The sequence below is a fragment of the Hoplias malabaricus genome, chromosome 2 (assembly GCF_029633855.1).
Source record: "Hoplias malabaricus isolate fHopMal1 chromosome 2, fHopMal1.hap1, whole genome shotgun sequence".
NCBI lineage: Eukaryota > Metazoa > Chordata > Actinopteri > Characiformes > Erythrinidae > Hoplias > Hoplias malabaricus.
The window spans coordinates 4,613,603-4,632,001 of record NC_089801.1 but is presented as its reverse complement, the minus strand read 5'-3'; the positions used below and the strand labels follow the sequence as shown (position 1 = coordinate 4,632,001).

The 18,399-nt window shown below is 44.3% G+C and overlaps 1 protein-coding gene across 1 annotated transcript in view; it reads left to right on the top strand.

Annotated features, from left to right (window-relative positions):
* The window catches only part of rela (v-rel avian reticuloendotheliosis viral oncogene homolog A), a 29,034-nt gene extending 11,273 nt beyond the window's left edge, over window positions 1-17,761 (top strand). The window contains exons 4-11 of the mRNA XM_066650785.1: window positions 1,398-1,543; window positions 5,047-5,138; window positions 5,729-5,863; window positions 7,640-7,744; window positions 9,166-9,381; window positions 12,004-12,081; window positions 12,206-12,289; window positions 14,148-17,761. Of these exons, the coding sequence (XP_066506882.1) occupies window positions 1,398-1,543; window positions 5,047-5,138; window positions 5,729-5,863; window positions 7,640-7,744; window positions 9,166-9,381; window positions 12,004-12,081; window positions 12,206-12,289; window positions 14,148-14,911 (1,620 nt within the window). The 3' untranslated portion in view covers window positions 14,912-17,761. The remainder of the gene's footprint in view (window positions 1-1,397; window positions 1,544-5,046; window positions 5,139-5,728; window positions 5,864-7,639; window positions 7,745-9,165; window positions 9,382-12,003; window positions 12,082-12,205; window positions 12,290-14,147) is intronic.
* The last annotated feature ends 638 nt before the right edge of the window (window positions 17,762-18,399 follow it).

The following is an 18,399-nucleotide window of genomic DNA, read 5'->3' as shown; positions in this document are numbered from 1 at the left end:
AAATTCTTCCACCACAGAGACTTTCCACTGTACCACTGCTGTGCACAAATGACTTGCTTATGAACATACGCCATATTCTGCGTAACTTCACAGTGTCATTACATAAGTCAGAATATCTCTATTATCACAATATGGATTTTTTTTATTGTGTTAATATGTATAGTGATATTATTGCGAATGATACGGTAACAGTTAAAGGCTAAGCACCACTTAATGGACCTCCATGAATATTCCACATTATTGTAGTTACTGACAGATATAAGTGTGAATTAAAATGAAAATAGCAGCTTAATTTGCTTTAAAACTGACAATTTTATTAAATTGACGGAAAAACCCGAGCTCTCTACGGAAATTCTCGAACGCGACCGTGACGTCACTGGTGGACAACAGCTGAACAACGCCGCGGTAAAACACCGTTATGACTGACTGTTATGACAGTATCTAGCTAAATAACCAACATTATTCATGACAGTAGCCTAGCAATAAGCTAAACTCAAATGTAGAGGTACCGTTATTCTTGTAAATGTGATCGAAGTCGAACTCGAATTCATCCGACACTATAAACCTCCGTAATGCAGCTACGTAGCCGAGTATAATCTGAGACACCGAGTTTAGCGAGTCAAGCTCACGTTAACTAACACCAACTAAAATAGGCGAAGTGAGTGTCCTTACCCTGTTTACCTCCATGTTACAGAGGCTCTTGAACACCTTTCGTTGGTGTCCTTACATGCCCATATTGTTGGAAAAGAGCCAGTGAAATGAGCTACAGATAACGGAGTGAGCGGACGGTCCTTTCCAAAGTGCCCGTTTAAAGTGGACAAATGTAGTCCATTTTCTGGATATTTTGGGATCTTTGGGCCATTTGTTCACAGATGTCCCACTGTACATTGAATGATTGCAGCCAAAAACAACACACCTTTTCCTCATTTTGCATTAAATTAAGTGCAGCTTCTAGAGTTGTTGTCCACCATCTACGTCACAGGCAAGACGCCTATTAGAGTTTCAACACCGTTGGGGGGGGGGGGGGGGGGGACCATCGGTCTTTTAAACCTTATTCCTTCAATTAGTAAGAAATAACATGTTTTTTGACTCTCAATAAACACAAGTTAGGAACTCAACCACTGTATTTATTTGTTTGACACTTTCATAGAGCTGCTGCTTAGCCTTTAATAATACAATAGCAATATATAAATGCAGCTTATAGTGCTTTAAAGAAACTCTTGAAACCAAAAAAATACGTAAGGGTATACTGTAACCGCAATTAAAGTCATAATAGAAAGATAGATAGAAGTTGGTGGTGGGGGCAGGGGCATATTGGTTCACTCACTAAGTCCTTGGTAAAAGAATAGTGATTGTGTAGTAATCAGTAACTAATTCCTTGTGCTTCCTTGGTGCAGATCCATAACCACAGTGGGCCTTTAAGAGTGAGGATCTCCCTAGTCACTAAAAACCCACCCTACAAACCCCACCCTCACGAGCTGGTGGGGAAAGACTGTAAACATGGATACTACGAGGCCGACCTTCCCGAGAGACGGATACACAGGTGTGTTATTCTTCATTTACATTTTGGCGTTGCCCTACATTTACTTTACATCTGAGTGAAGCTATTCTTTTAATGTGCTTTTGTGATATCAGAATCATGTTGCTAATCCCTAACTGATAATTCAAAGGAATAAAACATGCTACAGGCAGCTACTGTGATAAAATATTGGTTTTGTAACCTTACAGTCCTGTAAATAAAGCTTATACTGATCCAAATGGGTCATATCAGCGCATATGATCGTGTCGAACATGAGCTCTCGCTTTCAATGCTGACGTGTCCCTAGGTGTAGAGTATTCGTAGTGAGAAAAGACTGCTTGTTTGTTTTTAAGCATTCACACCAGTTTAGAAACCCTCCTTCACTTTCTCATCACTGATTTCATCATGTGGTTTGAATACGTGACTAAAACCCTCTGCAGCACACCTCAGAAATTTGACGAGATGCCGCCCGGCGTCTCTCTTCCTTGTGAGGAAGTTGAAATATCGTGCCTCTGGGTGTTATTTGTGTGTGCATTTCTTTGGGAGAGAGAACAGATTTCATTTGGGCTTCAGAAGATCTGAACCAGAATTAAAGGTTCTGTACAGTTGCAACGAAGGCATTTTGTTTGTGTGTGAGGTCAGGCCTAAGGCAGTTGAGATGTTTCCACAGTGGAAGTGGTTTGTCTGTGAAAAATGAGGTTTAAAGCGAGGACGGTAGATGGTAGCGTCCCAAATATTTGACGCTCAGAAATACAGAGTGTAAAGACACACATCTCACATACTCATGGTTACTGAGTATACACGTTCTAACCAGTTTTCTAGATAACAGTGTGTTAGACAGGGCTGGAGAAATTCTGTTGAAGTTGCTGATTCTATAACCACGTTTTGTGGCTTCAGACCACACCTTTGGTTTTTGTTATTAGAAACTGAATAACTCGGAGATGGGTGAAAATCTAGAAGACTCAAAGCTCCCTGTGCATGAAGAGAGATAAGACTTAGGTAGAGATAAGCTGTAAAAACTTCGTCACAGGAAACAAAAGCTACCCGTGGGCAGTTCATACGGTGTTAGACTGGAAAGAGGAGGGGCTTCAGACACGGAGCTTCGGTTCAGACGTCTCCTTTTGTGGGAGGAAAGGTCTTCTGCAGTTTGGCTGTGATTTTTGTCACTGAAGACAAACAATGCTGCAACCCGCTCCATACGTAAACTCAAATTCACTGTGTAATCACAGCAGAATTATGTTGTGTAACAAAATGACAATGACTGTAAGCTTTCAAGATGTATATAAATATCAACGACCCTTACTAATTTATCAAACTGCTCTTGATAACCTTACACGATAGCTGATTATTTTTTATTTAACTCGGACAATGGTGCTCATCCGCTAATCCTGGCCTTTGAGCGGATGTGTTATTTTAGAGCCTGTAGGTAATCACTCTGTTGATGACTGACCTTCTGAACTGCATTATGAAGGCAGTTCTCAGGATCAGTGTTTTTTTACTGGTCTGAATGGCTAAGGCTTTATAACAGATGCTCACTTAGGAGCTTTGCGTTCCACCCAGCACAAAGTAATGAGGCCCGGCGGCTGAAGATTAATTCCTCCTTCTTTGCTGTGTGATTAATATATGGGTTATTTGCTCTGGTTTCACATAGGGCTTGGACGATAATTCAATGTCAGTATCGCAATATCAAATGTTTCAGTAACAACGATATGATTTATAAACACATTTGCAATACTTCAGTATACGTTATTTACTGCATCTGTCACTGACTCACGATCGTTACAGGGTGTTGTCAGCAGCAGGTAGTGTCTCAGTCACACAGCTCCAGGGACCTGGAGGTTGTGGGTTCGATTCTCGCTCCGGGTGACTGTCTGTGAGGAGTGTGGTGTGTTCTCCCTGTGTCTGCGTGGGTTTCCTCCGGGTGACTGTCTGTGAGGAGTGTGGTGTGTTCTCCCTGTGTCTGCGTGGGTTTCCTCCGGGTGACTGTCTGTGAAGAGTGTGGTGTGTTCTCCCTGTGTCTGCGTGGGTTTCCTCCGGGTGACTGTCTGTGAGGAGTGTTGTGTGTTCTCCCTGTGTCTGCGTGGGTTTCCTCTGTGAGGAGTGTGGTGTGTTCTCCCTGTGTCTGCGTGGGTTTCCTCCGGGTGACTGTCTGTGAGGAGTGTGGTGTGTTCTCCCTGTGTCTGCGTGGGTTTCCTCTGGGTGACTGTCTGTGAGGACTGTGGTGTGTTCTCCCTGTGTCTGCGTGGGTTTCCTCCGGGTGACTGTCTGCGAGGAGTGTGGTGTGTTCTCCCTGTGTCTGCGTGGGTTTCCTCCGGGTGCTCTGGTTTCCTCCCACAGTCCAAAAACACACGTTGGTAGGTGGATTGGAGACTCAAAAGTGTCTGTAGGTGTGAGTGTGTGAATGAATGTGTGAGTGAGGGTGTGTTGCCCTATGAAGGACTGGCGGCCCCTCCAGGGTTTATTCCCGCCTTGCGCCCAATGATTCACAACTGTAGAAGTGGACAGTACATGGAAAAGTGCCTGTAGGACCTCGACCAGGAGTCCTATCCAATGGCACATGAGTTGTATGAGACAATGTCTATTAGAACATTAGAACAATGACCCAGGATAAGGGTTACAGATAATGGTTGGATATAATGCCAAAGCCAATAGGGTTATGTTTGATGGTGATGTCATGTTTCTTGTTTGTTCTGGAAGTTTTGTATTGTTCCTATTGATATAGGAATTAGATCAACTAAATCAATTATATCAATATCAATCGACCAAAATTGAGAAATATATCGTGATATACATTTTGGCTGCATCGTCAAGCCCTAATTTCACTCAAAAAAAAAGTGGTATATATATATATATCACACCGTGTGGGTTTCCTCCCACAGTCCAAAAACACACGTTGGCAGGTGGATTGGCGACTCAAAAGTGTCAGTAGGTGTGAGTGTGTGTGTGTGTTGCCCTGTGAAGGACTGGCGCCCCCTCCAGGGTGTATTCCCGCCTTGCGCCCAATGATTCCAGGTAGACTCTGGACCCACCGCAACCCTCAATTGGATAAGGGTTACAGATAATGAATGAATGAATATATATCACACAGAATGACAAAATATAAATCATTTAGCTGTCAATTACTGGTATGTACCTCCAGATAAATGTTGAAGAGATTATTATTATTATTATTTCTGTAAGCTGATGATTTTGGGCACATCTGTGTCTCCGGCTCACTTTGGACCCACTTAGTGGTAACCCTATTTGAATTGAAGAAATGACCCCGATAGCAGTTGTTTTTCCACAAGCACCATCTGGTTCCTTCACCTTCACATTCTCTCTGTTTCTACACGTCACGGTGTCACACACACACACACACACACACACACACACACACACACACACACACACACACACACACACATGCATACTGTCACACCCCATGCTACATACTTTCAGATTACTTTTGCTTTTACTCTGTCATGAATCTGTCTATATATGGTGTGCTTGCTCATCTCTCTCTCTCACTCTCTCTCTCTCACTCACAGTTTCCAGAATCTGGGTATTCAGTGCGTGAAGAAGAAGGATGTGGCTGAAGCAGTTTCCTGTCGCCTGCAGACTCAGAACAACCCTTTTAATAGTGAGACACACACACACACACACACACACACACACGCCTCCACTTCTGAGTCATGGTGTCCTATTCGTCAAACCACATATATTTCATCACAACAGACAACAATAAATAACAGAAGAATCTGTATCAGGTGGCAGTAGGTGAATCCATCAAGTGCAAAAACATTTACTGCAATATGACGTGGTTTTTAATCTCAGAGAGAATTTCTGTATTACCTTGTACAATGTTCTCTTAGACATTGTCTCATACAACTCATGTGCCATTGGATAGGACTCCAGGTCGAGGTCCTACAGGCACTTTTCCATGTACTCTCCACTTCCACAGTTCCCTGACCCTTTTTTGCAAACGTTATAGCGATGACAGCGAGGGACTCTATATGAAACCATCTTGAAAGTGAAGTTCTCTGGTTGTTGTGGTTTTTTAGGAGAGCGTTAAGTCTTCTGCTTCTCCTTGACCTAAGGTCTGGTTAGAAAGGGTGCGTGCATGTGTGCAGTGGAAAATGATTTTATTGATGTCTGCCTCCTCAGGATGTTACTGCTGATTTTGCTTTCCTCTGTGAACTCCAACCATCCTCTTTTCTCTCACTCTTTCAGTTCCTGAGGCAAAAGTGTGGGAGGAGGAGTACGACCTGAATGCAGTTCGCCTCTGTTTCCAGGCGACCATCACTCTGCCGTGTGGAGATCCGTTCACTCTGGAGCCCGTCGTTTCTCAGCCCATCTACGACAACAGTGAGTCTTCAGGACAAATAACCTCACGCCAAATATTCATCGTTGTTGCAGTATGAGATTTATCCAGACAGTTGATATTAGGAGGAAGCCTGAGACTGGATAAAAAATGTCATGGAAAGTTTGTGATGCTGAAAATGGCGTCTGTTTACAGGGAAAGACCCGGCCTTTAGTCGAAACAGCCAATAAGCTCTAAGGTAAAGCTGCAAGAGGGCAAACCCCCCTTTGAAACATTACAGTGTCTTTCAGCTTTGAGTTTAGGGGTCTCTGTTCATCCAAAGTGATCAAAGCATCTTGTACAAGCAGGAAATTTAGGGGCAGGGCTGTGCCATAGCGTACGTATTGTTCGCAATAATATCGTCATCATTTTTAAATTGTTTACGTAATGACGTCATGTAGTTGCCTATAATACGGCATACGTTCTTTACACGAGTCATGTAGCAGTGTAGTACGGTGGAAAGTGGCTCTGAGGCGGAGGGATTTGCTCCAAAAAAAAGTGGAATGGCTTGCGGAGGTGGATTGGTTACAAAATATCAGACGTACAATAAACCATGGTGCTATGTTAGAAATGAAAGAAGCTTTTAATATTGTTACATGTATTAAATATATTTAATTCAATACAATTTATATTCATATAACATTGATTTTGTTGCAATTTTTCAAAAGTATTTTTCAGTGTTTTGTTTGTATCTTGTATTTTTCTGTTTTTTTTGGTATCGTCGAAAATATCGTTATCGCCAAAATACCCTGAACTATCGTGATATTATTTTAGGGCTGTATCGCCCAGCCCTATTTCAGATCATGTCAAAAAGTGGAAAATTATGTTACTAGTGTTTTAAATGTTTTTATTTTGCAAAAACAAAAAAATAAACATGCCTTTTATAGACATTTCTGAACAGACAATAAAATTTCACCTCTGCACTTAACCCTAGTGTGTGTGTGTGTGTGTGTGTGAGACAGAGAGAGAGAGATCACTACTCTGGATGGCGTACACACACACAAACACTAGTGCACTAGGGGCATTGAGTGCACATAATCACCCACAGTTATAGCCAGCCATCCCAGCCCCAGGGGATCAGTTGAGGGTTCGGTGACTCAGTTTTATGTGGCTCAAGGGCACCTCAGCAATGCATGTCCCTTTACACCCACCACTCTGATTTTCCCTGCTGAAGAATTACAGCACATCTGTTTCTCAGACTCTTCATAAATCTAGGCCCAGTTGAAGTTAAGAACCAGCGACCGTCTGGTCCTGACCCTGCTTCTCTAACGATAAGGTCATAGCTGCCACGTAGCAGTTGTTAATAGTTAAATAAACTCACTTCAGATGTTGTTTTGATAGGCTTTATTTCTTAAAAGACATCGGAAGTGCCACCAAACATCCACAGCGCTGCCACTGTTCAGATGACACCTTGAGGATTTGTAGCAGCGGAGCTGTTTACTTCGACTTTATAAATATGCTAATTATACCATAGGTCAAATATAGAACTGTGAGCCTCTGACATGGAGATAAGGATGTGTGTATGCAAATAAAAAGCAGAGGGTTTGTTGTTGATGTTTGTTGGTGCAGAAAGTACATTTATCCATATTTCACGTAGCACTGAAGTGCAATGTAATCAAAGAATTGTGAGTTTAAAAGACGCTTCCATGAACTTGCATTTTTTCCTCATTTTTCTGAAATAAAAGACTTTTATTGTGTAGTGCTGATGTCATGCTGTTCTCTCTCTCCTTATCCCTCGCCTTCTCCTTCCTCATCCTTCTGTTGTTTGTTTTTCTCTCCAGGAGCTCCAAACACTGCTGAGCTGAAGATTTGTCGAGTGAACAGAAACTCTGGAAGCGCTAAGGGAGGAGATGAAATTTTCCTGCTGTGTGACAAAGTGCAGAAAGGTGTGTGTCTTTTAGAGATAATTCAAGCGTCCCCTATTCCCACATGTGTTCCCATGAATGAATAACGTGAGCATCAAAGGTTTAATGTTGGCTTATTGCAGTAAAGCCCAATTTATACTTCTGCGTCGACCCTACGCTGTAGGCAATGTGTTGACGTGAATCCAATGCTGTAGCTCATGGCGTCGCCCGACGTGCACCTTTCCAGGAATGTAACCATGTGTCGCATTGATGCAGACTGCAGCAACTGTGATTGGTCCGAGTTCGGTCGGACAGAACAGAAGAATCCAGAAATGCGAACTCTTCTCCTCATTGTAAACCCTGCTCTGTCCCAAACAACGACCTCCTCCCTAAATAGTGCACTTTTTATAAAAGTAGTTCTACTACACCACTGCATTGTGTACTACATAGTGTAGAGGAAGGAGTATGAGATTCAGCCCTTGTGGTGTGGAGGTGTAACTGCAGAGCGACGCAGACATCGGTGCAGAAGTATAAATCGGCCTTAAGTTAAGTGCTGATGGTATTGGGTGGTTTGGTTGCTATTATGATTTGTTTTTTACCTAGTGGCATCAAGATTAATGTATTAATACCATGTTAATGCAATGTTTTATAGGCATTAATTTATTTTCTTAGTTTGATTCAAAAAACAAACCACAGTAGTGTAGGCTGATGGCCAGATTCTCACAAGCTGCATGTTGCTCTGATAGAACCTATGATTTTCTGCTTTTGTCATTTAGCTGCTCATTGATGTTTTCCAGTCTTCTTCAGTCACAAACTCTGTCATAGCAACACAGTAACTGTGTTAAACTTTTTCCCAGTCCTAATTTTAGCCCTCTCATATTAATGTATCATTCTGTTACATTCTCGGGCGGTGCGGTGGCGCAGCAGGTAGTGTCGCAGTCACACAGCTCCAGGGGCCTGGAGGTTGTGGGTTCGATTCCCGCTCCGGGTGACTGTCTGTGAGGAGTGTGGTGTGTTCTCCCTGTGTCTGCGTGGGTTTCCTCCGGGTGACTGTCTGTGAGGAGTGTGGTGTGTTCTCCCTGTGTCTGCGTGAGTTTCCTCCGGGTGCTCCGGTTTCCTCCCACAGTCCAAAAACACACGTTGGTAGGTGGATTGGCGACTCAAAAGTGTCCCTAGGTGTGAGTGAATGTGTGTGTGTGTGTCTGTGTTGCCCTGTGAAGGACTGGCGCCCCCTCCAGGGTGTATTCCCACCTTGCGCCCAATGATTCCAGGTAGGCTCTGGACCCACCACAACCCTGAACTGGATAAGTGGTTACAGATAATGAATGAATGAATGTTACATTCTCTAAAGGCTGCTCTAAAAGGGATACTAGGTGTGTAACTGTAAAAAGTAATTTATGTTTCTACTCACTTATTATCCATGATCTCTTTTTAATTTCCCTCTCATTCCTCTTCTCATGCAGAAGACATTGAGGTGCGTTTTTTCCGGGACTCTTGGGAAAGCAAAGGCTCGTTCTCACAGGCTGATGTCCACAGGCAGGTGGCCATTGTGTTCCGCACACCTCCCTATCACGCTACAGACCTGACAGAGCCGGTTTGGGTCAAAATGCAGCTCCGAAGACCTTCTGACAAAGAGGTCAGCGAACCCATGGACTTCCAGTACCTGCCCCCCGACCCGGGTGAGATATTATAACACACACTCCATTTTGGGTAAACACGAATATGTATTTGCATCGCCAGCTGCCCTTTTATAACGTCTTAAAATTTCACGGTAAAAGATCAGCATTTTTAACTTTTCCTTCCATTGAAATGCGTTTAATTTACATTTTATACCCTATCTGTGTAAAACCTGCTCTTAAAAGTCGCGCACCCAAGGCGCCAAGTGGAAATCAGTTTCTATAGGTGTCCCATTGTCACGGTGATGCAGGGTTAGTGCTAATAGACACTCAGAATTAATGTTTCTTGTCTCGTAGATGCTATGTTTTGCTATGACAGTGACAATGTGCCATTAGTTAAAGGCCAAAACATTCTGAAAACAATGTCGCTGGCATTAGACAATGCGTTGATAAGTCTTTCATGTAGTAACTCTCCTCGAATGTGCTTTTAGAGGCATGAAACTCTTCAGATGTCTGGTTCCAATCACTACTACAATAGAGGGTTTCATGTCAGACTGCTCTCAATGCCTTTTTGAGTTGTAAAGAAGTTGTGGATGACTTTCTAATGCTTTTAGCCACATTTCCCAGGGCTTAATTCCTCTGGCTACATGTGTGTGTGTGTGTGTGTTTGAACAGTAGCAGTATTTGTGCTCTAAAGCATTGTGAATGTATGAATGAAGAAATGACCAGATCTGATATGAGGTCACTTTTTGAGTTCAGAAATTTGACATGCGGTGACACTGCGTTTCCTGTTTTGGCGTCGTGCTTAGTCACGTCTTCCCTTGTCTCAATTGGGACACACACACGCACAGAGACAGAAAGGTACACTCACATCTTTATGCAATAAGCACACTGCACCAGACCTGACTGGTTTGCTCAGTAAAGAGAGAAATCACGGTGTTGACAGATGGGATTAATGTGTAACAGTTTGGGTCAGTGGAGCTCCACATGAGGAAGTGCTCCAAACTGCTCAGCCTTGTCTGATTTGCTCTTTCAGCAAAGATTTTTTTTGGGCGGATAATCAGAGTGTGAACATTTCTTGGAACAAAAAAAAGAGGCCGAAATGCATTTAATGGCCTCAAGGTTTTAGATTCTTTCTTCTGTCGGTCTTTACTCTTCTAGGAAGATTTAGACACTGGATATTGAAACGCTTTGAGTATTCGATGTATATTTGACTGACAAATATCAGCACACCTCATCCGAAGGAGTATCCGATGGAGCTGGAGTACTCCAGAGAACACAGTTTCACTGCTCCATATCCAAAATAATGTGAACCTCAAAGAAAAAAGGCAGTTGTGCGATGTAGGCATGCATTTTACACACGGCAAACATATTCATTCAGACGTATAAAGGCTTCTCAAGAAACAACACAGCCTTCTCTGCTTGGAGCTGAGACCTGAAGGTTGTGGGTTCAAGTCCCACTCCGGGTGACTGTCTGTGAGGAGTGTGGTGTGTTCTCCCTGTGTCTGCGTGGGTTTTCTCCGGGTGACTGTCTGTGAGGAGTGTGGTGTGTTCTCCCTGTGTCTGCGTGGGTTTCCTCCAGGTGACTGTCTGTGAGGAGTGTGGTGTGTTCTCTCTGTGTTTGCGTGGGTTTCCTCCGGGTGACTGTCTGTGAGGAGTGTGGTGTGTTCTCTCTGTGTCTGCGTGGGTTTCCTCTGCGTGACTGTCTGTGAGGAGTGTGGTGTGTTCTCCCTGTGTTTGCGTGTGTTTCCTCTGCGTGACTGTCTGTGAGGAGTGTGGTGTGTTCTCCCTGTGTTTGCGTGGGTTTCCTCCGGGTGACTGTCTGTGAGGAGTGTGGTGTGTTCTCTCTGTGTCTGCGTGGGTTTCCTCTGCGTGACTGTCTGTGAGGAGTGTGGTGTGTTCTCCCTGTGTTTGCGTGGGTTTCCTCTGCGTGACTGTCTGTGAGGAGTGTGGTGTGTTCTCCCTGTGTCTGCGTGGGTTTCCTCCGGGTGACTGTCTGTGAGGAGTGTGGTGTGTTCTCCCTGTGTTTGCGTGGGTTTCCTCTGCGTGACTGTCTGTGAGGAGTGTGGTGTGTTCTCCCTGTGTCTACGTGGGTTTCCTCCGGGTGACTGTCTGTGAGGAGTGTGGTGTGTTCTCCCTGTGTCTGCGTGGGTTTCCTCCAGGTGACTGTCTGAGAGGAGTTATTTCTGCAAGGCCTCTTTCTACTGTCTGTGGCAATAATAAAATTAAACCTTAATATTCTAATGTTTTCCAAATATATGATGATATCGTAATGATGCTCAAGTTAATGAACCTCTTGTTCCTGAGGACTGCTACTCTGTACAAAAAAAAAAAAAAAAAGATAAATTACACATTTACCTAGGGTTATAAATCTTAACAAGCCAGATATTGCCGTTCCAAAGGAAACATTAACTGTGTGTCTAGTGAACATAAGGACTTCTGACACACTCATTTGCATTTCATTATGTAAATAATGCTCATTATCTGTTTAATGTTAATTCAGACAAATGAAAACACTCATTCTGAAACAGAACGTCAAAATATGTGTGTGTTGTTCCACCACCAACAGGACATCGCTCAGTGCTGGTCTGCAGTCTTACCTTTAGGTGTGAAGTGTAAAAACCCATGTGTGAACAATGACTCTGGGGTAAATCTGAACTCCTTTTGTTATTGTTTAATGAACAGATGAGTATCGACTGGTTGAGAAGAGGAAGCGGACGGAGGGAATGCTGCAGCAGCTCAAACTGGACGGCATCACATCTGGTGAGTTCAACAATCATTAACATCACCCTGCCTATTTCTTTTGACTTCATTTGTCTTGCCTGTGTTTGTCTGTGTGAATATACTGCTGTAATAAGTCACTCTTCACCATCATGTGTTCGTTCAGGTCCCCGGCCGGAGAGGCCATTCAACACCGCAAGGCGAACATTTCCAGTCCCAAAACCTGCCGCGGCTGCAAGTGTTTCACCAGGTAAACACACTCTTCACTCACCTCACATCCTCCTGTCGGCACTGTTTAAACATTTCAGAGATCTCTTTTTCTTTAAACTTAATTTCATTAAACACTTAAAATCTATCAGTATATTTCTGTCCCCAAACTTGTGGCCATCTGAGTGTTCGCATAATTGCATTAGACAAAAGAAAACAGACCTATTTCTTGCAGTGATGCCAGGTTTTATGGGGGCTACATTATTGTGGGCGTGTGTTGAGGGAAAAAAAGCTCAACACAAATAACATTCATTCATTCCTTCATTCATTGTCTGTGACCCTTATCCAGTTCAGGGTTGTGGTGGGTCCAGAGCCTACCTGCAATCATTGGGCGCAAGGAGGAAATACACCCTGGAGGGGGCGCCAGTCCTTCACAGGGCAACACAGACACACACACACATTCACTCACTCACTCACACCTATGGACACTTTTGAGTCACCAATTCACCTACCAACGTGTGTTTTTGGACTGTGGGAGGAAACCAGAGCACCCGGAGGAAATCCACGCAGACACAGGGAGAACACACCACACTCCTCACAGACAGTCACCCGGAGGAAACCCACGCAGACACAGAGAGAACACACCACACTCCTCACAGACAGTCACCCGGAGGAAATCCATGCAGACACAGAGAGAACACACCACACTCCTCACAGTCAGTCACCCGGAGGAAATCCATGCAGACACAGAGAGAACACACCACACTCCTCACAGTCAGTCACCCGGAGGAAATCCATGCAGACACAGAGAGAACACACCACACCCCTCACAGACAGTCACCCGGGGGAAACCCACGCAGACACAGGGAGAACACACCACACTCCTCACAGACAGTCACCCGGAGGAAATCCATGCAGACACAGAGAGAACACACCACACTCCTCACAGTCAGTCACCCGGAGGAAATCCATGCAGACACAGAGAGAACACACCACACCCCTCACAGACAGTCACCCGGAGGAAATCCATGCAGACACAGAGAGAACACACCACACCCCTCACAGACAGTCACCCGGGGGAAACCCACGCAGACACAGGGAGAACACACCACACTCCTCACAGACAGTCACCCGGAGGAAATCCATGCAGACACAGAGAGAACACACCACACCCCTCACAGACAGTCACCCGGGGGAAACCCACGCAGACACAGGAAGAACACACTAAACTCCTCACAGACAGTCACCCGGGGGAAACCCACGCAGACACAGGGAGAACACACCACACTCCTCACAGACAGTCACCCGGGGGAAACCCACGCAGACACAGGGAGAACACACCACACTCCTCACAGACAGTCACCCGGGGGAAACCCACGCAGACACAGGGAGAACAGACCACACTCCTCACAGACAGTCACCCGGGGGAAACCCACGCAGACACAGGGAGAACACACCACACTCCTCACAGACAGTCACCCAGGGGAAACCCACGCAGACACAGGGAGAACACACCACACTCCTCACAGACAGTCACCCGGAGCGGGAATCGAACCCACAACCTCCAAGCCCCTGGAGCTGTGTGACTGCGACACCTACCTGCTGCACCACTGTGCCTCCCACAAATAACATTTTTTTAATCAATTTAATTTGAATTTTTCTTTAAATTTAGTCATTATTTCGTTTAGGTTTCTGTGTGGCTGTGTGTTTTATGGTCATTTGTACACATTTACACGTTCACAGAAAATTATATGGGGTTTCTCTGTGTCAAAGAAGTGATATCATTAGGTTATTAAAATATTCATATTTTGTTGTATTTCATTTTGAATAAAGCTGAATAAAACAAGTTTAGGATGATGTTTCTTGCCTTCAGCTTTAATCCTCTCTCTGCCTCCCTCCAGCACTGAACCCTGCGGCCATGTCCTCTGTTCCCGTGGCCAAGCCTCAGCCATTTTTCAGCCCTCCTCCGGGTCACCTGTTTGCTCCAAAAGTGGAGACGTCTCGGGCGCCCTCTGCAGGAGACTCTTGGAACATGTTGAAGACACTCACTGCACCTTGTACAACTGCTTCAGCGCCCCAGCCCTTCCACACCGTAAACCTGTCCGATCTTCACGACTTTGCCTTCAGCTCTTTTCAGAATTCTGCTCCGGAGCAAACTAACCCCAGCAGCAGCAGGAGAGAAGGAGCTGGGAATAACATGGCAGGAGCTGCAGTGACCCAGGAAATCCAGAATAACTTGCCCATGGTGGATGACGACGATCTCCCGGAATTCCCAAGCTTTTCCGAAGCTCAGCCGTCGGATGTCGAAACAATCAACATCGAAGACTTCCAGGTGCTTCTTGGGCAGAGCCTGGCTGGAGAAGGAGCCTGTGGAATTGGGAGTTCTGCCTCTGCCAGCGCCTCCGCCACTGCCACCACAGATTCCGCAGCTAATAGCGGCTCAAACCTGATTGGGAATAACTCTGGGAGTAACGTATCTACGTGGATGAATTTTCCCCAAAGCATCACCAACCTTCTGCAGAGCGAGCAAATATTGGACCCTCCCGTCGTCCCTCAAAACATGGACTTTGACGAGATGGACATGATCAGCTCCATCGACGAGGATCGCCTCATGTCCATCTTCACCGGCAGCGAGCCCAACTTTCTGTCCGGACACCCAACTTAGACCCACCCCTGTTTTAATTGGATTTACACCATCCTCTTTTCGAGACTGATTCGTGATCCCTCCAAGAAGAGTAGCGCTCGAAGAATAACCAAGCTTCTCAACCACCAAGAAGAAGGGAAGAGAGACGATGGACTAAAGAAACAGGGAAGAGGCCTGATGTGGTTCTCTTTTCCTTTGTAACTAAATAACATTGCCTTTATAATTCTTATGCCTGGGAGAGTTGACCGACGGAGTCAGACAACCACAGAGTGCCTAGAGAGGACTCTCTACTCAAGATGTTTTGAACCTTCATCATCTCTTTTATAGAAAATAACAGCCAGCTAAGCATTCAGTATCTAAAAGATTTTTTTTTTTTTGCCACAGACCGTGAAACTGGACAGATAGACTAAAAAGAGATGATCTGCTTCTATATACACACACAGAGAGAGTATTGTCTCTGGAGCTGGTACACAAATCTGGTACACTGTCAACCAGCCTAGCAATTACGTTTCTCCTGATACCAGCTGTAAACCCAAATTATTTGACACTGACACCAAGATACTGACTTTAAAGAACTTTAAAGGCCCACCAAGTTGACCTTATCTGCAGGTCCTGACCTGTATGAAATGTAAAGGAAAATGAAAGGCGTCTAGTAGCAGTAGGTAATGAACCTCCTCTGATAACTTTAATGAAACCCAGAGGAGTCTGTGAAGCCAGAGATTTTCATGTTTGAGTGTTTAAGAGTTTTACTGCATCATGTGAGAAGGGGGGGGGGGGATGAACACTGCTGCAGGGTGCAGAGATTTCAGAAGTGTTTACTGCTAAGGCTAATATAGCTATGAAATATAGCTAATAATGTTATGTTTTATTTAAGTATCTTCGTTTATAAGTTAGGGCTGGATCATTTGCCTCGTTTCCCTTTGAAGGCCCATCACTAAAACACAAACACCTGTGTTACACATAGTACAGAGGTTTCGAATGAGATCGGTAGCGGCCTAAATACGTTACTTAAAGCAACGCTAGGTAAGATTTGGTATTTTTGCTTCTGAGCTCCTCCTACCGTTGGAGAATGTGGTTCAGTTCTATGGCAGGGGTTCCGGGGGGAGGGAGGGAGACGCATGGTTTCCTTCCATCACCCAAAAGTTACATAGTGCAGTTTCTGCAGTGCCGAGCCCAGAGTAGCAACAACAGAGGCGGTACTCTCCCTCTAACAGGTCAGCCAAGCTTTGTAAAGTGTATTTAATGGTAAAAAACACGGCCTAGTGTTGCTTTAAGTAGAGCTAGCCCTCGTTAAACAACGGCAATATGCAAATGAACCCTGTAACAAATCACAAGTCGTGTGCATATCCTGACCAAGTGTTTCTGAGGCTGTTTATAAACCAAGCATTCTCATGATCCTGTAATCATAGTAAAAACCACAGGGCATTGCTTTTCATTTTTTAAACTGAACATCAGAAGTACAGCAGTAAATTGTAAGCACAAGCTGTTTGTTTATTGGAGGAGGATGTTTTGTAACCTCACCATATGCTGCAACCCCGCTGTGATTAATGCATGAAGTCAATGGGAACTTTCTAGGACCCTGTTTGCAGATTCATCACGTTTATTATGATTGTGTGCTGGATGAAGGTTACGCTGTAGTTCAGTTTTTCCCTCAGAACTGTTTCTCAGCGAGGCAATGAGATTCGTATTCACCCTCCTGCGGTTCTCATCATTATTGGTACCTTTTAGACATTTTACCAGTTTTAAAACTGTGAGGAAAATACACTTTATTTAATAAAAACAAGTACAGAAATTACTAATCCAAACACAGTTGTGTGTAGGCACTAAACAAAGACCCTACAACTACCTGACAGTGGTAGAGCCCCTGTCATGTTTTCATTTATTCATTCATTCATATTCCGTAGCCGCATCGGTGGTCTGGAGCCCACCCAATGGGAGCATTGGGTTCAAGGAAGGAACAGGGCACCGGTCCATTACAAGACACCACACACTCTCCCAGTCGCTCACAGTTACACGGAAGGACTCATCACTTCACTTCTAGCATGTTTCTGATTTGTGTGAGGTATCCAGAGCAACTGGAAGAAACCTACACAGACACTGAGATAACACACCAAAGTTGTGCTTGTTTTTAATTTATTTTATAGTTGCTAAGAAATCGTCACTGTGCAAAAAAAGCATGTACAAAAAAATGCATTTCCAAAAGAGAAAAACAAAAAACGATTCCAATAATTTTTGACAATTTCTATTGGCCAGTCATCGTGAAAATCTCACACAGTGTGAAGGACAGCTGCAGGGTTCAATGATGTAGTAACAAAAATGGAGATCCATGTTTTTCTTTGGACAGTGATGAAGTATGGTCAAGACTGTAATGTGCCTGATGATAGGAGGAAAATGTGTATAAAAGATAATTACTATTATATATTACATTATATTACAGTACATTTTAATACCTTGCAGTAGCCTCACAGCGAGCTCTGGATTGAATTCCAGAGGGTTTTTTTCCCCCCATAAATGCTGTGGGACTGAAGCTTTGTACATAGCCTGTGTTTCTTTAAAGCGGGCACTTGTATTATTTTTTCTAGAGGGAATAGCAGAATGTAAGAAGGCTATGAATATTTTGATAAAGAATGAATTATACTGCACTATTACTCTGTTGTGTGTAAGTAGCTTCTAAATTTGAATTGAACAGTGCTTCTTTTCTTGTCATAGATTTCTATGGTGTTCACGGATCAAGGATTATTCTCTCTTCAGTCTGCCGTTTATCTATACTGACTGTTATATATTGGAACCTAAAAACAACTACAACATCTGTAGCCAACGTGTGGACAGTTTAGATTTAATCATGTCTTTATGCTTCTTGATTAAATTTGAAAAACGGATGTTTTATTCATGTTTGACTAAACTGGCTTCAGAATGAAACTGAGTAATGTTCATTCATTCATTGTCTGTAACCCTTATCCAGTTCAGGGTCGCGGTGGGTCCAGAATCATTGGGGCGCAAGGAGGGAATACACCCTGGAGGGGGTGCCAGTCCTTCACAGGGCAACACAGACACACATTCACTCACACACTCACACCTACGGACACTTTTGGGTCACCAATCCACCTACCAACGTGTGTTTTTTGGACTGTGGGAGGAAACCGGAGCACCCGGAGGAAACCCACGCAGACACAGAGAGAACACACCACACTCCTCACAGTCAGTCACCCGGAGGAAACCCACCCAGACACAGGGAGAACACACCACACTCCTCACAGTCACCCGGAGGAAACCCACGCAGACACAGAGAGAACACACCACACTCCTCACAGTCAGTCACCCGGAGGAAACCCACCCAGACACAGAGAGAACACACCACACTCCTCACAGACAGTCACCCGGGAGCAGGAATCAAACCCACAACCTCCAGGTCCCTGGAGCTGTGCGACTGCGACACTACTCAGTGGGGTGTCACGGTGGCGCAGCAGGTAATGTGCCTCATTTATTCAGCAATCAAAATAGACTTGTCA